Below are 19,279 nucleotides of genomic sequence, written 5' to 3'. Positions count from 1 at the left end.
AGCCCTGTGTGTCCCCGAGCTCAGCTGGGCTCTGGCGCACGCCGAGCTCCCAGCCCCGCCCCGAGCTGCCCACCCTGCCCAGCCCGAGGAAAGCCCCCGGAGGCCCCGCTCACCTCCTTGGCGATGGTGGTGATGAAGGCGGGCGGGCGGGCGGTGGCGATCAGGGACAGCGCGTGGCGAGCCGAGCGCGCCGAGTCGGCCGCGGGGCTCAGGGGCAGCCCCATTGTGATGCTAAACGGGAGCGCACAAAGGCAGGGACAAAGGGAAGGCGCGTTAGAAATATAGAGTGAAAAGATTAGAACCAGCTTATAATGTCAGTTCAAGGTCACCGGGAGCACTCCGGCAGTTCCAATATAATGGACTCCCAACAAAGAGCGGTGATTAGGAGTCAGGGTGTTCCAGCATCAACCCCAAATCGAATAATTAACCATGAAGATTGAAAACAGTGAGTGCATCTGTCCAAAGTGGGCAAAAGGCCTTGTTAACAAATTATCTGTATGTGCTGAATACATATCACCCCACGGAGGCCCACGGCGTCCTCCCAAGGATTTATGGTTTGGTCTTTTACAGTATTTTAAACACAGCCTGAAAAATCCCCTGGCCAGAGTAATTCTCCTTAATTCGAGGCTTTTACTCGCTGTGACAAGATAAAAGCAAAAAGCAATAAGGTGGTAAGTACCCAGTCTCTGCAAAAATAAAATCTCTACGTGCCCTGCACATTATCCAAAAATTCCCCAAAATGTAGGAGCATGGAATCACAGGCTGGTTTGGGTTGGAAGGGGTTTTAAGGATCATCTATCCCACTCCCTGCCACGGGCAGGGACACCTTCCACTGCCCCAGGTTGCTCCAAGCCCTGTCCAACCCGGCCTTGAACATTCCAGGGATGGGGCAGTCACTTATTTTTCTGGATAACCTGTGGAAGGGGTTCCTCCTTCTTCCCTGTGCTCTCTGACTGATTTTTTTTTGGGAAGAGAATAGCAGGAGTTTATAATCCCAACCATTCCCATCACTGCACCAATTAGAATTCCCAAATGTGAAACTAAACAAAGTCTCTACCACAAGGTGATGATGTCCCCTTTGGCCTTTCCTTGGAAAACCACATTGAAAAGTAACTTCCAGACTCCTGTGCAGGTGTTCCATGAAAAAGGGACAAGCCAGGGAAGGAGTATCCCAGTTAACTTGCGGAGGAGGTTCCCAAAGGCAGCAAACCCCTCGTGCCTGTCTCACTCTCCCAAGGCTCTGTGTCACAGCAGCAGGATGGAACACAAAGTGTGTATTTTCCTGGAAAGCAACAGGCTTTTAGGGAGTTCCTTCCCTTGGAAGGATGTGACAGGGGAGAGCTTGGGTCAGCCCTGCCAGGGGACATTGCAGCCAGGACAAAAGCACCAGGGTCAGACAGATAAAATGTATGGATTGATCCTAAGGTGATGTGCTAATCTGTTCACAGCAGAGAAAAGCCCAGAGAAGCTGTGGCTGCCCCATCCCTGGAATTGTTCCAGGCCAGGCCGGATGGGACCCAGAGCAACCTGGACAAGAGGAAGGTGGAGCAGGATGGTTCCTGCCCATGGCAGGGGGTGGAACGGGATGATCCTAAAACACCCCCAACCCGAACCATGGCATGAAAATCTGTGTGAAATGCAGCTCAACTCAGAAAGCAAAAACACAGCCAAGACATCAGAGCCTCCAAGTGCTGGGAAAACTCTTTATCCTCCCAGCTGAGCAGTGTCCCTTGGCACAGCCTAACCAGGGAACCAGGGCGAGCGGAGGAGTTCCGAGCACCTGAGTTTTGCCTAACAGCTCGGATATTCCCTTGATTCAGCAGGGAAAAAAGAACCCCACTCGTTTTCCTGGTCAATAAATGTGATTTCTTCTTTTCCATCTAAAAGCAGAAGCTTGACATAAAAGCTCTTTAATAAAACCTCCGGGAGAGGCGCCGGCAGCTGTGTGCCGTTATTGTGTCCGCGGCAAATCCGGCACAAAGCGGGAGCTCAGCGGGGCTCCGCCAGGGTGAGATCCACACTTAACCCCTGCCCACATTGTTGCTCCATTTCTTTCCATCTCCCTCCATCCTGGATCTGTCAGGAATGTAACAGGCCATTTTCAATCTAAATCTTGTTATGGATTAATAAGCAAACGCTTTCGCGCTTATTATGCAATTTATCATGAGGAAAATTGCGCCGGGCTCCTCAAGGCTCCACGCTGATCCCTTCATTTATTCCCTGCTCTTTGCAGGGAGAGCCAGACTAATCTTCCTGACAGCTCAGGGTGGAATCAGCCCAGCACAAGGACTCGCTGAAGAGCTGTGGGCACTCGGTCCTGAAGTTGGGATTTAGGAGGGGCTCTGGGAAGGGACGAGGTGGTGGTGCCTCCTGTCACACTACAAGGCATAACTGCAATTCTGACAGAAAACAATGGTAATCCAATTTGTCCATATTTCTCCTGCCAACACAGGCCAAGGATCCCTTCTTTGTATGCTGAGGAAATTAAAACTTACATAAAATGGGCTTAGAACAATGTCAGAGCCCTCAAGGCTGATGGGTGTGGAAACACATTTCTGGGATTGAAGCAGCCCTGGGTGGCTCCTTATTGCAGGTGCCATTTGTCAGAACCCAGGACATCCCTCTAGCTCCCCTGGATGGCTTGAGCCCCTGCCAGGGGGCTCAGAGACCTTGGCACAGAGCCCAAGACCCCTGTGCCTTCGATTTCAGCCCATGGAGAAAACAATTACCAGCTTTGTACAAGCCACAAGAGTTTGAGTAGAATGTTAGTGAATTTATCACCGGGTGAAAATGTAGAGTTTTGGGGTTTTTAGAACGGGGGTTCAGGAGGCAAGATGGAGGGATTTGGGTGTGTCTTGTCCTTCTTCTTGGCCTCCATCTTCTGGGTGATGGTGGCACTTTTGGAGTGGTTTAGAGCAGAAGCTCACTGTCTAACACAGGTGATGGGTATTGGGAAGTTACTGTGACTAATGTACACATAGATTTTAGTGTAAGATAACGCTGCCTCTGAGGTGGGCAGTGTGCCTCAGCCTCACCTGCCAGACAGACCTCAGCAGGTCAGAGAAAGAATGTAATAAATAAAAAATAACCAACAACCTTGAGAACAAGAGCCAAGGAATCCTGACTCCTTCTTTGGCTGCTGGGCTGGGAACAGAGACTCTCTAACAGATCTCGGGGTCACCCTGACCACAGAGACCCCCGAGACCATTTCAATTCTGTGTTTGACAAGGACCATTTCACGGAATCCTATCCTGGTCTGCCTTGAAAGGAACCTTAAGGTTCCAGGCCTTGTCCCTTTGCAATATCCACCTCTCCCTGCCCCCCTGCCAGGGGCTGGCACGGTACCCACTTGGCCAGCTGCTTCTCGGCGTCGGCGCAGAGCTCGAGCAGCCCCATGAGCACGGCCGACACGTCCATGTAGGGCTCCCAGACGGTGAAGCCGCGGCCGATGAGGTCGATGGCGGTGCGGCGGATGGTGCTGTGCGCCGGGAGCCGCGCGCTGGGCGGCTGCAGCAGCAGGAACGTCAGCGCCTTGCCTGCCAGGGGTGGTCAGAGGGGATGGCATGGAGGTCAGAGAGGATGGCACGTGCCCCATGGGCACCCAGGGTCAGCCCTGCCATGGGCACGACGCCTTCCCCCAGCCCAGCCCGCCCCAAGCCCTGCCCGTGGCCAACTGCACCCAACACAGCACTGTCACTACCTAGGAACTAACAGGAAATGTATTTTGGGGGCAAAACCAGAAGTGGAATCCTAAATCTTGATCCAGGCTCTGCACATTTTGCAAGTATTTATTAATGTTTAATTGAACAGCCTGCTCTTAAATAAAAGCAATTACTTACCCGTGAATGGGGGAGGGCAGCGCTCGACGATAATTTATCGTTATCTCTCCATCATTATTTATTACCCCTCAATAGTGCTTCTCGTGGTAAAGATAATTGCTGATTTTATCAGGTTTTTCCTCACCTGTCCTCAACAAGTTGCTTGTTTTGTTTATTAAACAAGCCTCCTGTTGTTTTTAGGAAAAGCCAACAGAGTTTTTCTGGTTAATTCACACCAACCAATCCCGATCCATGTGAAACAGCTTCCAAAATTCCTTCCTGTCCTGCCACCGGCTTGATTTTCTGCCTCCAAACCAAACCCTCATTGAAAGGTGCCCTCAGCACCCAGCAGCAGCAGCTGTGACCCAAAGGCCCAGTGCCAGGGCGGCACATCTTTGTTTAAAGCTTTGCCCGGCCCTAAGCCAAGGAATGAATATTGACAAAAACATCCCGGCGCTAATGAGTTGTTCGTTAGGGCAATAAACATGTCACATTAGAGTCGGGCAGACGAGGTAATTAGCCCTGGGAAAGCTCTGGAAAAGCTCAGCACACGCCGGGATCATGTGCTGCTGCCCGTTCACCTTCTCCACACAAAAGTGCAGGTGGGCACAGCTCCTTCAGGCAGCCCCCCTGCAAGTGCTGTTAAAACAGAGTTTTAGTGCAGGTGCCTCATTCTGCACGGGCACATTTGCTCCTTACATCACTTTATTCACCCAGATGTGCCCAAATGCTCCAATCTATCCCTTACTCTCAGGGCACAGAAGGCCCTGGGTTCCCAAAATGTCTCTCCCTGCTGTGGAATCTCTCTGAGCACACGGCTCCAGGCAGCCTTGTTATCCCCCGTTTGCCAATGGATTTTTTAAAAATGAAATTATTTGCTGGGGAAAATCAATAGCCCAGGCAGGAATGAGCCACTGAGAACTCTGATCAAGATCCAACTAAATCCAAATGATGGACTCCAAGGATAGGATTTAACTTGATTGTGACCCTTTCTAGATGATTTTTTTTCTTCTCCCTGATTTTCCACAGAGAGACAGAAATTTTGGAGAGCTGGGGGAAAGAGTTGTGAGGGATTAATGCAGGTGTCAAGCTGGAATTTCTAGAGAATTCCACCCTCTCCAAAAGGCACTCCACGTCACTGGAAGGCAGAGAAACACCCTGCAGTCGATGGATTTAAGCTTGCCCAGAGAAGCTGTGGATTCCCCAGCCCTGGAAGTGCCCAAGGCTTGGCTGGGTGAGGCTTGGAGCATCCTGGGCCAACGGAAGGTGACAAAAAACCTTGTGGTAGAATCCTCAGCACCTCTTACCGCCCATTCCCACTCCCTGATCCCACTCTTTTGCAGGAAAACTGGGGAGGCTTGGGGGTACTCACAGGTGTGCCTGGCCAGGGAGTAGTTGGATCCCCCACTGGTGAGGCCGAAGCCCTCGGGGATCTGGCTGGAGCTGCGGGGCCGCGTCAGCAGCTTGGGCGGCTCGATCTCGGCTCCGAACTCGGCGCCGATGACGCCCAGCAGCACGATGGCCGTGGCCTGCTTGCGCCTCTCCTCGTAGGACGTGGACACCTTCTTGGGCTGGGGCAGCCCTGCCAGGCAGCCTGCAGGGACAGCCAGGGCAGGGGGTCAGTGCTGCAAACAGCAGGTGTGACACACACGTGTCCCCGGCGCCGCGTCAGCGACGCGTCAGCTGCGTCCGAGGGAGCGCCGGTGGGGACATCGTTCCATTCGCCTCTGAAAACCCCCAGGCAGCTCAAAATATCCCTTCCAAAGCTGCCTTCAAAATATCCCTTCCAAAGAAAGTCACCAGCAATTTCCAGCTTTGTTTGCCCAGTGATATGAGATCCTATGTTCATTCTATGTCTGCTTCTCGTTCGCTTCAAATTGGAATTTTAATTGTTTTTAAAAGATGGAATTTTTTCAGGAGAAGTTCTTTGCATTGTGTATGAAATAAAAGTATCTTTTTGATATAGGATCCATCACCACACCCAACTCCTATTAAACGTTAGAATGTTTAACTTGTAGGATAACAGGACACACCATAAAACCAAACAGATATTTTCATACAGCCAAATGGAATTTTAACAATCACGAATGTTACATAAAAGTGAAATATGTGTTATTAGTTTAACATAGTCCAGGGATTCTCAATTCCATTAAGCAGAGGAGTTTGGTTTTTTATTTGGAGTAAAATCCCAAAATTTGGGAAGAAATTATTGGAAGGAAACCACAGTCACTTATTCTGACAAATAAAGTCCACTCTCACCTAGATGTTAATTTCCAGCATCCTGGGAAATTCCCTGCCATTTGCTCCAAAACAGAAGGAAGTTTCAATCCTTCCCAAGAGCTGTTTGCTGAGGAGTTGGGAGGCATCACCTGCCACGGCATGAGGCTGCTGGATTAATGAAGGCTGGATTAATGAAGCACACGGGATGTCTCTGTTAATGACATCCACGGGGCTCCAGAGCAAAAGAAGGAATTAACCAAATTTTAGGAGCTGTGGTCAGGCAGCCCCGCCAGCCAAAAGGGAGAGAAAAACAAGGGAACCCTTAACAATGGGAAGGGAGGGAGAAAAAGGGAAAAAATCGATAGCAACTGCCTTTGGAGAAGGAAGGATGCAAAGGGGCTGGAACAAAGCAGGGCAGGAACAGCTGGAAGTGCCCAAGAGCCGTTTGTGCCGGCTCTCTCTCGTTAACACGTGCGGCGTCCCAGCGATGTCACAGCCCGATGTCACAGCCCCCCGCAGTGCCCGCCCATGCCAGCGCTGGCCCCGCAGGGTGCTCCGTGCGGGGACACCGATGTCACAGCCCGATGTCACAGCCCCCCGCCCATGCCAGCGCTGGCCCCGCAGGGTGTTCCCTCCCTGCCCTGCCCGGGCTCTCCCTGCGGGAGCGGGAGCCGCAGACGCTGGAGCAGGGCCGGGTCAATAGGCCAGGGCTGACCCCTCCAGCCGCGGGGAGAAAGGAAAAACCAACACGTGTTGGCTTCCAGCAACAGCCAGTTAACCCTTCCTGCATCTGCAGGGAGCACCCTGCACACCACGGAAGGGTTTGGGGTGCAAGGGATTAAAGGATCATCCCATCCTTCCATTAGCACAGTAATTATCCAGCCTGGCTTTGGACACTTCCAGGGATGGAGAATCCTCAAGCTCTCTGGGCAACAGAATCTGTATCGAGAGAATTTTCATGTATGGACATGGAATGGCAAAAAAAAATCCTGAGCTGAGCTCCCCCTGTGCCAAGACATCCCTCCCTTGTTAACCCCACAGAAATTCCAGCCAGGACAGGCTGGGAAAGATCCATGAGCTTGATCCTCAGGGCAGGATTTTCTGCCTCAGAAAGAAAACAGCCCCCAAAATCCCCCAAAACTCCATGAAATGAAAATCTAAGCAAGCCAACCCCTCAGACAGAGCAGAATCTCCTCTGGAAGCACACCTGGAAGAGGAGCCCTCTCATGTGGCCCTGCCAATTTGGTATTTTGTCCCCGTGCCACGTGCCCCTTTAATCACAGCCCGGGCTGACACACAGATCCATTTTCCTGACAGCACCCTTGATCACCTATCACAGGCAGAAAATTAATAACCTCCAATGGCTCCAGCAGGAAAACACAAGCTGTGGTGCCAGAAGGACAAAAACCACTGGGATTTCAGCTGGAAAAATCCCAGTTCAGCTCGATGGAAAGCCAAAAGAATCCTCAATATTCCCATCCCAAGCCCTATGGCCCAAGGGTGATGGAAGCAGGGCTGGGCACAGGGGGCAGTGCCCAAACCCCCTGGTTTGCAGGCTGGGCACAGGGGGCAGTGCCCAAACCCCCCTGGTTTGCAGGCTGGGCACAGGGGGCAGTGCCCAAACTCCCCTGGTTTGCAGGCTGGGCACAGGGCAGTGCCCAAACCCCCCTGGTTTGCAGGCTGGGCACAGGGGGCAGTGCCCAAACCCCCTGGTTTGCAGGCTGGGCAGAGGGGGCAGTGCCCAAACCCCCCTGGTTTGCAGGGCTGGGCAGAGGGGGCAGTGCCCAAACCCCCTGGTTTGCAGGCTGGGCACAGGGGGCAGTGCCCAAACCCCCTGGTTTGCAGGCTGGGCACAGGGGGCAGTGCCCAAACCCCCTGGTTTGCAGGCTGGGCACAGGGGGCAGTGCCCAAACCCCCCTGGTTTGCAGGCTGGGCACAGGGGGCAGTGCCCAAACCTCCCTGGTTTGCAGGCTGGGCACAGGGGGCAGTGCCCAAACCCCCCTGGTTTGCAGGCTGGGCACAGGGGCAGTGCCCAAACCCCCTGGTTTGCAGGCTGGGCACACGGGGCAGTGCCCAAACCCCCTGGTTTGCAGGCTGGGCACAGGGGGCAGTGCCCACACCCCCTGGTTTCAGGCTGGGCACAGGGGGCAGTGCCCAAACCCCCTGGTTTGCAGGCTGGGCAGGGGGCAGTGCCCAAACTCCCCTGGTTTGCAGGCTGGGCACACGGGGCAGTGCCCAAACTCCCCTGGTTTGCAGGCTGGGCACACGGGGCAGTGCCCAAACCCCCCTGGTTTGCAGGCTGGGCACACGGGGCAGTGCCCAAACCCCCCTGGTTTGCAGGCTGGGCACAGGGGGCAGTGCCCAAACCCCCCTGGTTTGCAGGCTGGGCACAGGGGGCAGTGCCCAAACCCCCTGGTTTGCAGGCTGGGCACAGGGGGCAGTGCCCACACCCCCTGGTTTCAGGCTGGGGCTGGAGCCAGGGCTCAGGCTGCAGTTCACACCCAGCAGCACGTGGCTGCCCAGCTCCCCTTAATTGGCTTTGCACACTTCTGGGGGAAATGAATTTCAGCCCAGCTTACAATAAAAGGATTAAAGCCCCAGTGAGTTGTGCAGGTTGAGCTGTGGGTTAAGGAGAGGTGCATTACAGAGCCAAATCCACCCCAAAACTCAACCTGAGCCACCAAATCCCTGCCCTGAACAGCCCTGGGATCTCCCTGGGGATTCCCACCACGCTTCCAGCAGGCTCAACACTGGGATTTACTCACAGGCATCAAAACCACCTGGAAATACAGAAATCCTGGAACCAGCCATTTCACATGGATAAATGATTTGCTCAACACAGAGAGAGAATTGTGAGGACTCTCTCCAAAGAAATCAGAAGTGAAAATATTGTCTAGGAATGCCAGTGACCACAAGGAAAACGCAGGAAAAAAGGAGAATATTTTATAAACCTGGGGTTCCTGGTGCCCAGGATTGGGATGGGGCCATTCCTGGCTGCACAGTTCCCTCTGCTGGCCCTGCAGAGCAGGGACCTCGGGAGCCTGGCTAATTCCTGGAGAATTTGGGAATTTCTCCCTGACAGCCCATCCTCTATTATGTCTGCCATCATAATTCAGTGCCAGTTCCAAATTGTGCCAATGCAATCATTGCTCTGGAACATCTGGAAATTTGGAATAATTTCATGGCAGAGCTCATTAAAGTGCTGGGAGCTGTCATGCATTAGAAATTACCACTTAATTGCTTTAATTGCAGGTAGAAGATGTGCCTCTCCACATTTTCAACGAAGGTTTTGTGCAGCCATTCCCATCTCCTGCACTTCAGTGGAATTCTCTGCTCCTTTTTCTGAGGGAATGTTGCACTGTGCGTGCTGCAGCAGCCTCTGGGAACACAAAATGGGTGAGGATGCTGCAGCCTTATTCCAGGGAACTAGGCAGAGACAAAATGGATCCTGAGCTGCTCAGCTGGGCAATATCAGGCACCTTTTAGCCAGGGTTCAAAGCACTGGGCCCATCCATCAATATTTCCCTCCCAGGGGACATTTAAAGGATGTTGGGATCTCAATAAATGATATTTAATACTGGATTTGGACTTTAGTGACAACTTCCCAACAGGATCACTTGGAACAAACAAGCAAGACTTCATTTGGAGTTGTTACAGCCCAAATTCCAGTTAAAATAAAAATAAAGAATGAAACAAGCCAGCAGCACATTCCTGACTTTAACACCACAGCTCCACAGAGAGATCCCAAAAGGAAAAGACAGGAAAACTGGGAAGTTTTAATGCCAGCAGTCCTGGGGCTCATGAAACCATCCCAGCTTGCTCCTGCCTCACAGCCCTGAGCCAGCAGGGAAAAATCACTGCAAAAATGGTTGGACACAAAGAGAGCAACCTTCTCCCAGAAAATTGGAGTTTTCCAGAGCTCCACAGCCCCCCCCAGGCAAGGAACTGGCCCTGGAGCAGGCTGGAACTGCTTTGGTGGGGCTGGGACCTTCCCTAACAGATGAGTGGGGCTCACTGGGAGACATCTGCTCCCCTGGCAGATGCCCAAAGCTTCCCAAGCCAGCTTTTGCTGGAATTCATTTGAGGTTCCCCAAAATCAGGAAGTCAATCATTTACACAATTCAAAATGTACCCTGAATAAACCAATTCACCAAATCCCCAAATTCTGAGCACTGGAGCCAGGAGAATTTGTGCCCAACTGGGAAAAAACGCTGCTGCCCACGTGTGAATTATTTAAACAAAACATTAGGTCTGTTTTTAGGTACCCAAAAAAGCCTTTCAGGCATTAAAAGGAGATTTGAGGACAGACCAAATTTTCTGAGTAACTTCTGAATAAAAGCCACTGGAGTGTATGAAGGATTGTCAGCTAAAATGTTTCCCTGTCCCTAAGGTCTGAGGTGCAAATGATCCTTTTAAGGAATGCTCTTGAGAAGTGAAAGCTTTGGGGGAATCTCAAGTTGGAAAAGATCCTATTGAGCAGCAATCCCATCAGAGAAAGAAACTGAGGTGAAGCTGTCTCAAAACTCTTATTTCTGCCTCTATTGTCCCAGTGCAAATCTCGCTGCATCCCACTGAACCCAAAGTTCAGGATGCAGCCCCCTTGAACTGATCCCCCAGCAGGAGAAATGATTTGGGGACAGTTCTAAAGAGTGACAGACAAGCACAGAAAGCCTTTATTCCTGAGGAGCTGCTGCTGGCTGGGGGCAGCTCTGAGAGCTCCACACGCAGTGAGATGGAGCCACGTTCATTATCCTGGTAACATTAATGACTGAGCGTTAATGAGTGCTCACCTGCTGCAATGTCATCATCCACCAGGTCGTGCTCCTCCTCCTGCACCTTGGCCTCTGCTCCTGAGGGATCTGGGGGGGCACTGGCACTTTGAAGGGCTTCTGTGGTCACTCCAGCTGCAGGAACAACCCAACACCCCAAATCAGGCATCTGGGGAAACAACTCCCTGCTCCTGCAGCAGCCAAACTTCATTTCATCCCTCCTTCATTCCACTCCTGCCTTGCTCTGGGCTCCTTCACCTCCAGAAACAGCAACACGTGCTAGTTTTGACCCACAGGAATGATTTCCAGTCCAACTGGGCTCACAGAAACCCAAACCACACCCTAACACCTTCCACTAAGATTTAATGGTGTGATTAGACACTCTAAAATCCCTAAAGGGACACCTCTGAAGGAGGCCTTTAGGGACGAGGAGCCAGCACTGGAGGGGTGATTGGGAATGTGGGGTTCCCTCAATGGGTGAGTGGGAACGTGGGGCTCCCAGGCTCTGTCCCAGGATGGATGAGTGGCAGTGTGGGGCTCCCAGGATGGATGAGTGGCACTGTGGGGCTCCCAGGCCCTGTCCCAGGATGGATGAGTGGCAGTGTGGGGCTCCCAGGCCCTGTCCCCCCGTGTCCCAGGGCGCTCCTTACGGGAGATGACGCTGTCCATGTACTGGGGCAGGTAGGGGGCCCAGGTGTCGATGGTCTCCTTGCGGCCCGCCTGCTCGATCCTGCGCAGCTCGGCCAGCAGCAGCGCCTGCGCCGCCTCCCGCACCTGCAGGGACAGCACAGCGTCACACACAGCTCCCAGGGCTCACACAGCACACTGTGACACCGAGCTGCAGTGCCGTTCCTCAGGGCTGAACCGGGCTGGAACTGGAAATATTCCTGCAGCACGCACACACAGCTCTGATGCACTCAGTTTCAGCTTTCCTGTATTCCACATTCTGTCCTGCATTAGTGTGCAACCCTGAGCTCCACAGAAAGAGCTGGCAAGTTCAGTCACACAAACAATCCTTTTCCAGCCCCAGAACCAGCACTGACACTGCTGCAGCTTCAGTGCCATAAAGTACAAACAACAGGGAACTGAGGAGAGCAAAGTTCCCTTCCCTGGGAGGGTGGGACTGCATCAGCTGGAGCTGGAACTGGACAGTGAACCCCAAGATGAAATAGTAACGAGCAACAGTAAATAATAATGAGCAAGAATCTCAAATAAAACTGCAGGACCACTGCTGGCAGTGGGATTTTCACGCCAAGGGACCATGGAACCATGGAAAAGCAGCAGCCCAGGAGGGCTGGGCTCACCTCCAGGCAGCGATCCTGCCACCTGCGGGCCAGCATCTCCAGCAGGGGCGGCCGGAACTTCTCGAGCCCCAGCAGGTCGGGCAGCATCACGCAGTGCATGGCAGCCAGCTGGCTCCAGCCTGGGGGAGCACACAGAGCCAACAGCACACATCATCCAGGCACTGAACACAGCCCCAGAGCCCAGCCACAGCCACCTCTGCTCACACTGCACCACCCACACACAGCAAACGGGTTCTGGCCTCCTTTAAACTTAGGCAGATAGATGCAAGCACAGTTTATCCTTATTAGCACGTTGCTATCCTTGCATTCCTACCACAGCTCTGCCTAGGTAAAACCAGGAGAGAAATCCAGAGTTCAAATAAAAGTATCCCATATTCTATGTCCAATATTCAATTGAAATCTCCATCAACAACACCAAAACTCAGATTTAAGTGGTGTGAAAAGCTTGCCCCAGGTACCCCGTGTTCAAAGAAGAATTCCCTTAGAAATCAAATCAAAAGAGCAATGAGGAGGGATTTCAGCTGAAGTAAGGACAAGTAGAAAAGTGAGGAAGGAATACCTTCGTTGACTAAGAAACAGGAATGGAAAGCAGAAGTGTCAGAGTGCCCAGATTCCGTGCTGGAAGCAGCAGCAGGAGCAACTTGCAGAGGAAAGAAGAAGAAATAAAAGAGAGAAAAAAAGAGGGAAGTGAGGAGAGCAGCGGCAGAAAAACGGGTTAGTATCACTGGAGAATGGAAAAAAAGGGGAGCCTGTGATGATCTTCAACTTAAATATTCAACTTAAAAATAAAACTCGGCTTCAAAATAATATCCAACTCAAAAAAATATCCAACTCAAAATAATATCCAACTTAAGGAGAATTCCAGGTTTTCCAAGAAGGAAGAGGTAGACATGCAGCTGCAGAGGAACATGGAGACAGTGAGAGAAACTGAGATGTTTTGAAAAGACCAAAATGCATCTAAATCAAGGGATTTTAAATATGTTTTTAGGCAGGTGGCTTTGGTTTGACTGTAAGTTAAAAACCCAGGAGCCTTTAGCTCCAGGCTTTAAAGCCTCCTCAGAATGTGTGGGAGCACTTGAAACAGGCAAAAACTCCTTGTCAGGGAATGATGCCAAGGCAGAATCAGCACCTTGTATTGGTTCCTGAACAAGTCCTAATCCCCACTAATTTCATGGTGATTAACACTGCATTACTGCATTGCTCTGTCCTGCCATGCAGTAATTTTATCTCTTGACAACAAGGTGTTCAATTCAGTGTAACAAGATGCAATAACAGATCCAAGGGGTGCAAAGGAGGTGGTTTTTACCTTGTTTGATTTGCCCTTGTGCTGCATGGCTGGACACGGGAGGGGGCGGCTTCACCTTGGCCATCTCGGGGGTGCCCGGCCTGGGTGGCCTAAACATGAAACATCCATGGAGAGACACATCAATGGAGGCCATCCAAACATCCATCCATCCATCCATCCATCCATCCATCCATCAATCCATCCATCCATCCATCCATCCATCCATCCATCCATCCATCCATCCATCCATCCATCCATCCATCCATCCATCCATCCATCCATCCATCCATCCATCCATCCATCCATCATCCATCCATCCATCCATCCATCCATCCATCCATCCATCCATCCATCCATCCATCCATCACCCATCCATCCATCCATCCATCCATCCATCCATCCATCCATCATCCATCCATCCATCCTTCCATCCATCCATCCATCCTTCCATCCATCCATGCATCCATCCATCCATCCATCCATCCATCCATCCATCCATCCATCCATCCATCCATCCATCCATCCATCCATCCATCCATCCATCCATCCTTCCATCCATCCATCCATCCATCCATCCATCCATCCATCCATCCATCCATCCATCCATCCATCCATCCATCCATCCATCCATCCATCCATCCATCATCCATCCATCCATCCATCCATCCATCCATCCATCCATCCATCCATCCATCCATGCATCCATCCATCCATCCATCCATCCATCCATCCATCCATCCATCCATCCATCCATCCATCCATCCATCCATCCATCCATCCATCCACCCACCCAGCAGCAGGCAAACCAACCACACCACGCCCTACCTGCTGGGCCCTTTCTTCATGTGCTCCCCGATGAAGGTGGCGTTGGTCATGCTCATCAGCGTGTTGGCCAGGGAGATGACGGACAGCAGGTGCTGCGTGGTGACGGCCCGGGACACGCCGTAGGTGCCCTTGCCCGGGCCCTCGCTCACCGACACCTTCCTGCCCAGCTGCTGCAGGGCCGCCCCGCCCACGGGCTGGTTGTAGCCGGGCAGCATCAGGGACATGTGGCCGCCCCGCGACAGGAGGCCGAAGGACACGGAGCAGTGCGGCTTCAGCATGCCCAGGCGATCCAGGCACAGCTCGTCCAGCACCGAGTTGAGGCCCCAGGCGTGCAGGCAGGACATGAAGAGCTTGGCCGTGTCCATGGTCAGGTTGTACTCCAGCAGAGTCAGCGGTTTGGATTTGCTGGAGCGATACTCCGGGTCGCCGTCTTCTCTCCTCTGCCTCACGGCCTCCTCATCCTCGTCTTCGTCATCCAGGAGGTGCTCCTTGATGTTCTCCTTGATGGTCTCCTTGACCTGCTGGAAGAGCACGGCCGCCCGCTTGCCGGCCAGGAAGGAGCCGCCCTTGTCGGCGCCGCCGGGCGCCTTCTGCAGGTTCTCCGGGGACACCAGGGCGGCGCTGGGCCGCGAGGCCTCCTCGGTCAGCAGCTGGATGATCAGCGCCTCCACGTCGAAGAACAGCACGTGGATGTCCGGGTCCGTCAGGTTCGTCTTGATGGCCTGAACCATCAGGGAGTTGTGGGAGTATTTGGGTAAATTCCCCTGGAAACCAGAGAGCAAAGGAAATTGACACAAGGGAAGCTGTGGGTGAGCCCACAAACCACAGACATTCAATTTCCAAGTGTTTATAGATAAACAAAGCTCTCCAGGTGAGACACGAGTTCACACTTCCTTCTCCTGAGCACTGCGAGAGTGTAGTTAGATTCCAAGGAACAGCAAAATTGTTATTAAGCTTAAAACACACTGAATATTTCATATTTGGGGGGTGAACTATGGAATCAATACATGGCATTGGGAAAGCAGCTGCTCAGATTAACCCAGACCTGCAATTGATCACTCCCCTTCAGTCCATCTTCTTCCTCCCAAGGGGGAAAAGGGAGGAGGCAGGGAATGAAGGTGCTGAAGAATGAAAGAAAGGAGACTGGAAACCAGAACATTACCATCAGCTTTGAAGCATTACTCTCCCTAATCCCTTCATTCCCAGCACCCTCACTGGATGAGGAGCCCACACATAAAAGCCTGCAGGTACAAATGCAACATTCCCAGTTCTGCCTGGATCCAGCAGGAGCAGCAGCAGAAACCCTGAGCAGACATTTCTGTATGGAAACACGCTGGTGGTGCTCTAAGGAGTGCTCCCACCACGGGAGATTTCTCTCCCAAGAGAAGGTGACAGCAGAAGGCAAAGAAAGGGATGCACGGAGAAGCTGGGAACAGAGCTCTGCTGCTCTCTGCTGGATGAGCTGTGCCAGGGGAGCTCTGGGCTGGATACTGGGAACAGCTCCTCATGGAAAGGGATAGTCCAAACCCGGGGCAGGGCTGTGGTCCCATTCTTGGGGGAATTAAAGCTGTGTGCATGTGGCACTTGGGGACACAGGCTGTCCAAACCCAGGGCAGGGCTGTGGTCCCATTCCTGGGGGAATTAAAGCTGTGTGCATGTGGCACTTGGGGACTTGGAATAGTGCTGGCCTCGGCAGTGCTGGGGAATGCTCAGATTTATTTTAGAGGGTTTTTCCAGCCTAAAGCACTGCAAGAGCCCAGACTGTGTAACTCAACCTGCATAAAAGCAGAGAGTAGGACACACACTGAGTGGCATCACGGACAGCAGCATAAACTGGGGAAGAAGCACAAACATGGCTCATGGTTCTGGAGAGCTCTGGCTGAGAACATTCTGGTTACTAGGACAGAAACTTCCCACATTTCCTTTCCTTCTGGGCAATCACAGCACACCCACCTTGTCTGAGGCCTCAGAAGCCAGCAGGTTGGTGGCCAGGGTCTGCAGCTTCTGGTGGGCCACGTTCTTGAGGGCAGCCAGGCTGCGGCGGGTCATGGCCTGCTTCAGGTTGACGGCGGGGTGGCTGAGCGCGTCCACGGCCGCCGGCACGGCCTCGTCGCAGGCGCTCAGGATCTCCACGGCCGTGATGCCCATCACGCAGCGGTCCAGCGCCCCTGGAATGGGGACAGGGACAGCTCAACATCCCCCCTGGCAGGGGCAGGGACATGTAACTCCTGTGCTTCAGCTGGGCTCTGAACGAGCACTCCTGGCAGGGTGGAATTCCCTACGTTTCCACGGTTCACAAAGCCCCCAGTGTGACTCTGTGCTGAACAATTGATAGTGTGGTGATAAATTCTAACAGAAATGTGCCAGAGTGTTTGAATTCTCCCTCTGCTGGGGAAGATGAGACAGGAAAGCCTTACAGATATCACTGCCTGGCAAAAGATATTGAAATTATAGAAACTATAAGCGAGATTGAAATGAAAGCAAGCTCTGAGATCCCTTAGTTACTGAACAACTGGAAAACAGTGGTGGGGCTGGCTGAAGGTAATCCCCTCGTGATGAAACAACACCCTGCCCTTTGCAGACAGCTCCAAAGGGCAGAGCAGACCCTACCAGCTTGGCAGAAGGGCCCAAAGAGGAGTTTTTAGGGTTTAAAATGCAACACAGTGTGGTCATGTAATGATTCTTACAGGCTCTCTCTCTCGCTCTCCCATCCTCTTTACCACACTCTTCACTTCTCTTTACTGCCCTGAGCTGTGGCTGGCAGCTCCCAGCAGGACCCTGCACTTGGCCCTTTGCAATAAACCCCAAATTCCACACCCTGGCTGCAGAGATCTCTCATCTCCATCCTACCCCTGCCACTCCTACATCCCTCTGACAGCGTTGGGAGCAGATCCACAGTCTATCCAGGAGAAAGGGGTTAGCCAAGAGGTCTGAGCTCACCGGTGTCCATCTGCCAGACGTACACGGAGCCGTCGGAGCAGCCCACCACCAGGTAGTCATCAGCTGGCCTCCACTTGATCACCTGGATGGGGAACAGGTGGCGGGATGCCAGCATGATGCACTTCTTCTCCCTCAGGCTCAGCAGGCCCACGGAGTGATCGCTGGCAACAGAGCAAACGCAGTGCTGGACTCGGGCCTGACCAAGGGAAAAGAGAAAAAGCTTCATCACAATGCAGAGGTGGTATTTTAAAAACCTTTCCCCCAAGGGGCCTAGCCCGGTGACCAAAATCCTCTTTAATGGACAAAAATCAGGCACCTACACTGATGTTCATACTCACTGGGAACAGAATTCCCTCACCAGAAATTCCCTTTAATCCATCCTTTGCACATCACAAAGAGAAAATGGGTACTAAACCTCATTTTGCTAAGCAAACCCCAGAGTTTTCAATCAATGGCACTTTGTTCATTAAATTCTATTTATTCAGCTAAGTTTCAAGAGGCAAAATTGTCCCTAAACCCTGGTTTTAATAGGTTTAATAAAGCCTCTATTTTCAACCCTTTATAGAATTAAAACATGGTGGAAGAAACCATAAATAACAGAATAATCAAGCTCTTCTTTGTGAAGAGTTGGCTCAGTGATACATCCCCAGCACTCCTTGTTGCATTCCCAAGGAGCACTGAGGTTATCCTGGAGAACTCACACTGCAGTTTTCTGGTGGAACCAGCAGCTGGGTGATCTCTCCGCCGTGGACACAGAAGATATGTTTCATCTCTCCCGAGAAGATATCCCAGATGATGACGGAGAAATCCACCCCTCCTGAGATGAGGTACCTCTGGTCGTAGCGGGAGGACACCTGGTGAGGGTACAGCAGACACGTGACCTTGTTCCGGTGGCCTCGGAGCGTGCGGTGGGGGGGCCAGCCTGGCCGGGGGAGCAGGGGAAAAAGCACAGGAAAAGAGAGGGAAAACAGAAATTCAATAAACAACTGGTTCCCGAGTGTTTGTTATGCACTCAGACCCCAAACTATAGTGTCACATGGAACCCACACATCCAAGAGCAGCCCTAGCCTAACACAGGATCCCACCAGGAACCCTGGCAGGTTTCCCCACTGAGACTTCTACTGGCACATCAGCACCCAGCACTGCAGTGAGACGCAGCACAGGAGATGCTCCCTTGCCTTATCTTTGCTCCTGCCTCTCAAAACCCCTGCAGAAACACCCCACACTGACCCCCCTCCAGCTGCAGGGACTGCCAGCACAGGGGGGTGAAGCAGATTTCTGGGCTTCCTGCTGCTCCCCCTGCAGCAGCTGCACGATGGCAGCAGGTCTGTGGGGTTTGTGCATTGCCCCCATGCACAGCCGTACCTCGGCGCAGCATGTGCTCCCCCTGCAGCAGCTGCACGATGGCGGTCTGCGTGGCGGGCACGATGACGATGCTGCCGTCCTCGCGGCCGCACACCAGCCGCCCGTGGGCCGGCATGTAGACGCTGGCGGTGACGCGCAGCGGCTCGCTGGCGTTGGCCACCATGCTCAGCTGGTCGATGATCCCCGCGGGCCGCGGGCTCAGCTGGTCAAAGGCCTCCTGCAGGGACCTGGACGTGGTTGCTTGTAGGCCTGGGAAGGGAGGGGAAATGCCAGGGCTGAGCTGGGAGGTACTGGGAGCTGCAATGGGACAGTGAAGGTCTCCCCCGCCCACTGTGGCATTCCCTACTGGGAATGAAGCCACTACCAGAATAATGCTAATTAAGATTTTGAGCAGATCTGTCACCTCTGCAAGGAGGTAACAATTAAAGCCCAACTTTGTGTTCTGTGGGAGAGCCAGCAGGCTTCATCCAGCAGGCTTCACGCAGCACAAAAGCACAGAAAGCATTGAGATCTGGCTGTTCATGAGGTACCTTTGGCACCCTGCTGCTGCTCAAGGGTGTCGGGCACGCTCCAAATGCACAGCCTCCCTGAGGAGTCCCCTTGGATTAAGAGCCTGTAGGAAAACTCTCTCTGGCCACAGAAGAAGCGAGTCACTGGAGGACATATCAGGAGCTGTTTGAAAAATAAGGAACAAGCTCAGAGCAGGCACAAAGCAGGTGCTCAGCTCCGAGCTCCCTTCCTTTCAAAGCAGGA

At 52.7% G+C, this 19,279-nt stretch overlaps 1 protein-coding gene across 25 annotated transcripts in view; it reads right to left on the bottom strand.

Moving 5' to 3' along the window:
- The window catches only part of WDR7 (WD repeat domain 7), a 38,066-nt gene that overhangs the window by 10,590 nt on the left and 8,197 nt on the right, over positions 1–19,279 (bottom strand). For 24 of the 25 annotated variants that reach the window (XR_007780395.1, XR_007780402.1, XR_007780401.1 and 21 more), the window contains exons 10-22: positions 19,057–19,198; positions 18,527–18,775; positions 17,863–18,083; positions 17,162–17,357; positions 16,175–16,389; positions 14,222–14,985; positions 13,418–13,506; positions 12,112–12,230; positions 11,458–11,581; positions 10,829–10,942; positions 5,191–5,412; positions 3,350–3,536; positions 114–231 (exon numbers count right to left, since the gene is read on the bottom strand). Coding sequence is in view for 5 of the 25 variants with exons in the window: in XM_050986602.1 (XP_050842559.1) it covers positions 114–231; positions 3,350–3,536; positions 5,191–5,412; positions 10,829–10,942; positions 11,458–11,581; positions 12,112–12,230; positions 13,418–13,506; positions 14,222–14,985; positions 16,175–16,389; positions 17,162–17,357; positions 17,863–18,083; positions 18,527–18,775; positions 19,057–19,198 (2,760 nt within the window). In the remaining 20 variants the exon portion in view is untranslated. Of the gene's footprint in view, positions 1–113; positions 232–3,349; positions 3,537–5,190; positions 5,413–10,828; positions 10,943–11,457; positions 11,582–12,111; positions 12,231–12,670; positions 12,752–13,417; positions 13,507–14,221; positions 14,986–16,174; positions 16,390–17,161; positions 17,358–17,862; positions 18,084–18,526; positions 18,776–19,056; positions 19,199–19,279 lie in introns of all 25 variants that reach the window. The other variant, XM_050986606.1, reaches the window with a different exon arrangement.

Source organism: Serinus canaria, chromosome Z (assembly GCF_022539315.1).
Source record: "Serinus canaria isolate serCan28SL12 chromosome Z, serCan2020, whole genome shotgun sequence".
Lineage (NCBI taxonomy): Eukaryota > Metazoa > Chordata > Aves > Passeriformes > Fringillidae > Serinus > Serinus canaria.
The sequence above is the reverse complement of the archived record's forward strand: the minus strand, read 5'-3'. Positions and strand labels throughout refer to the sequence as shown.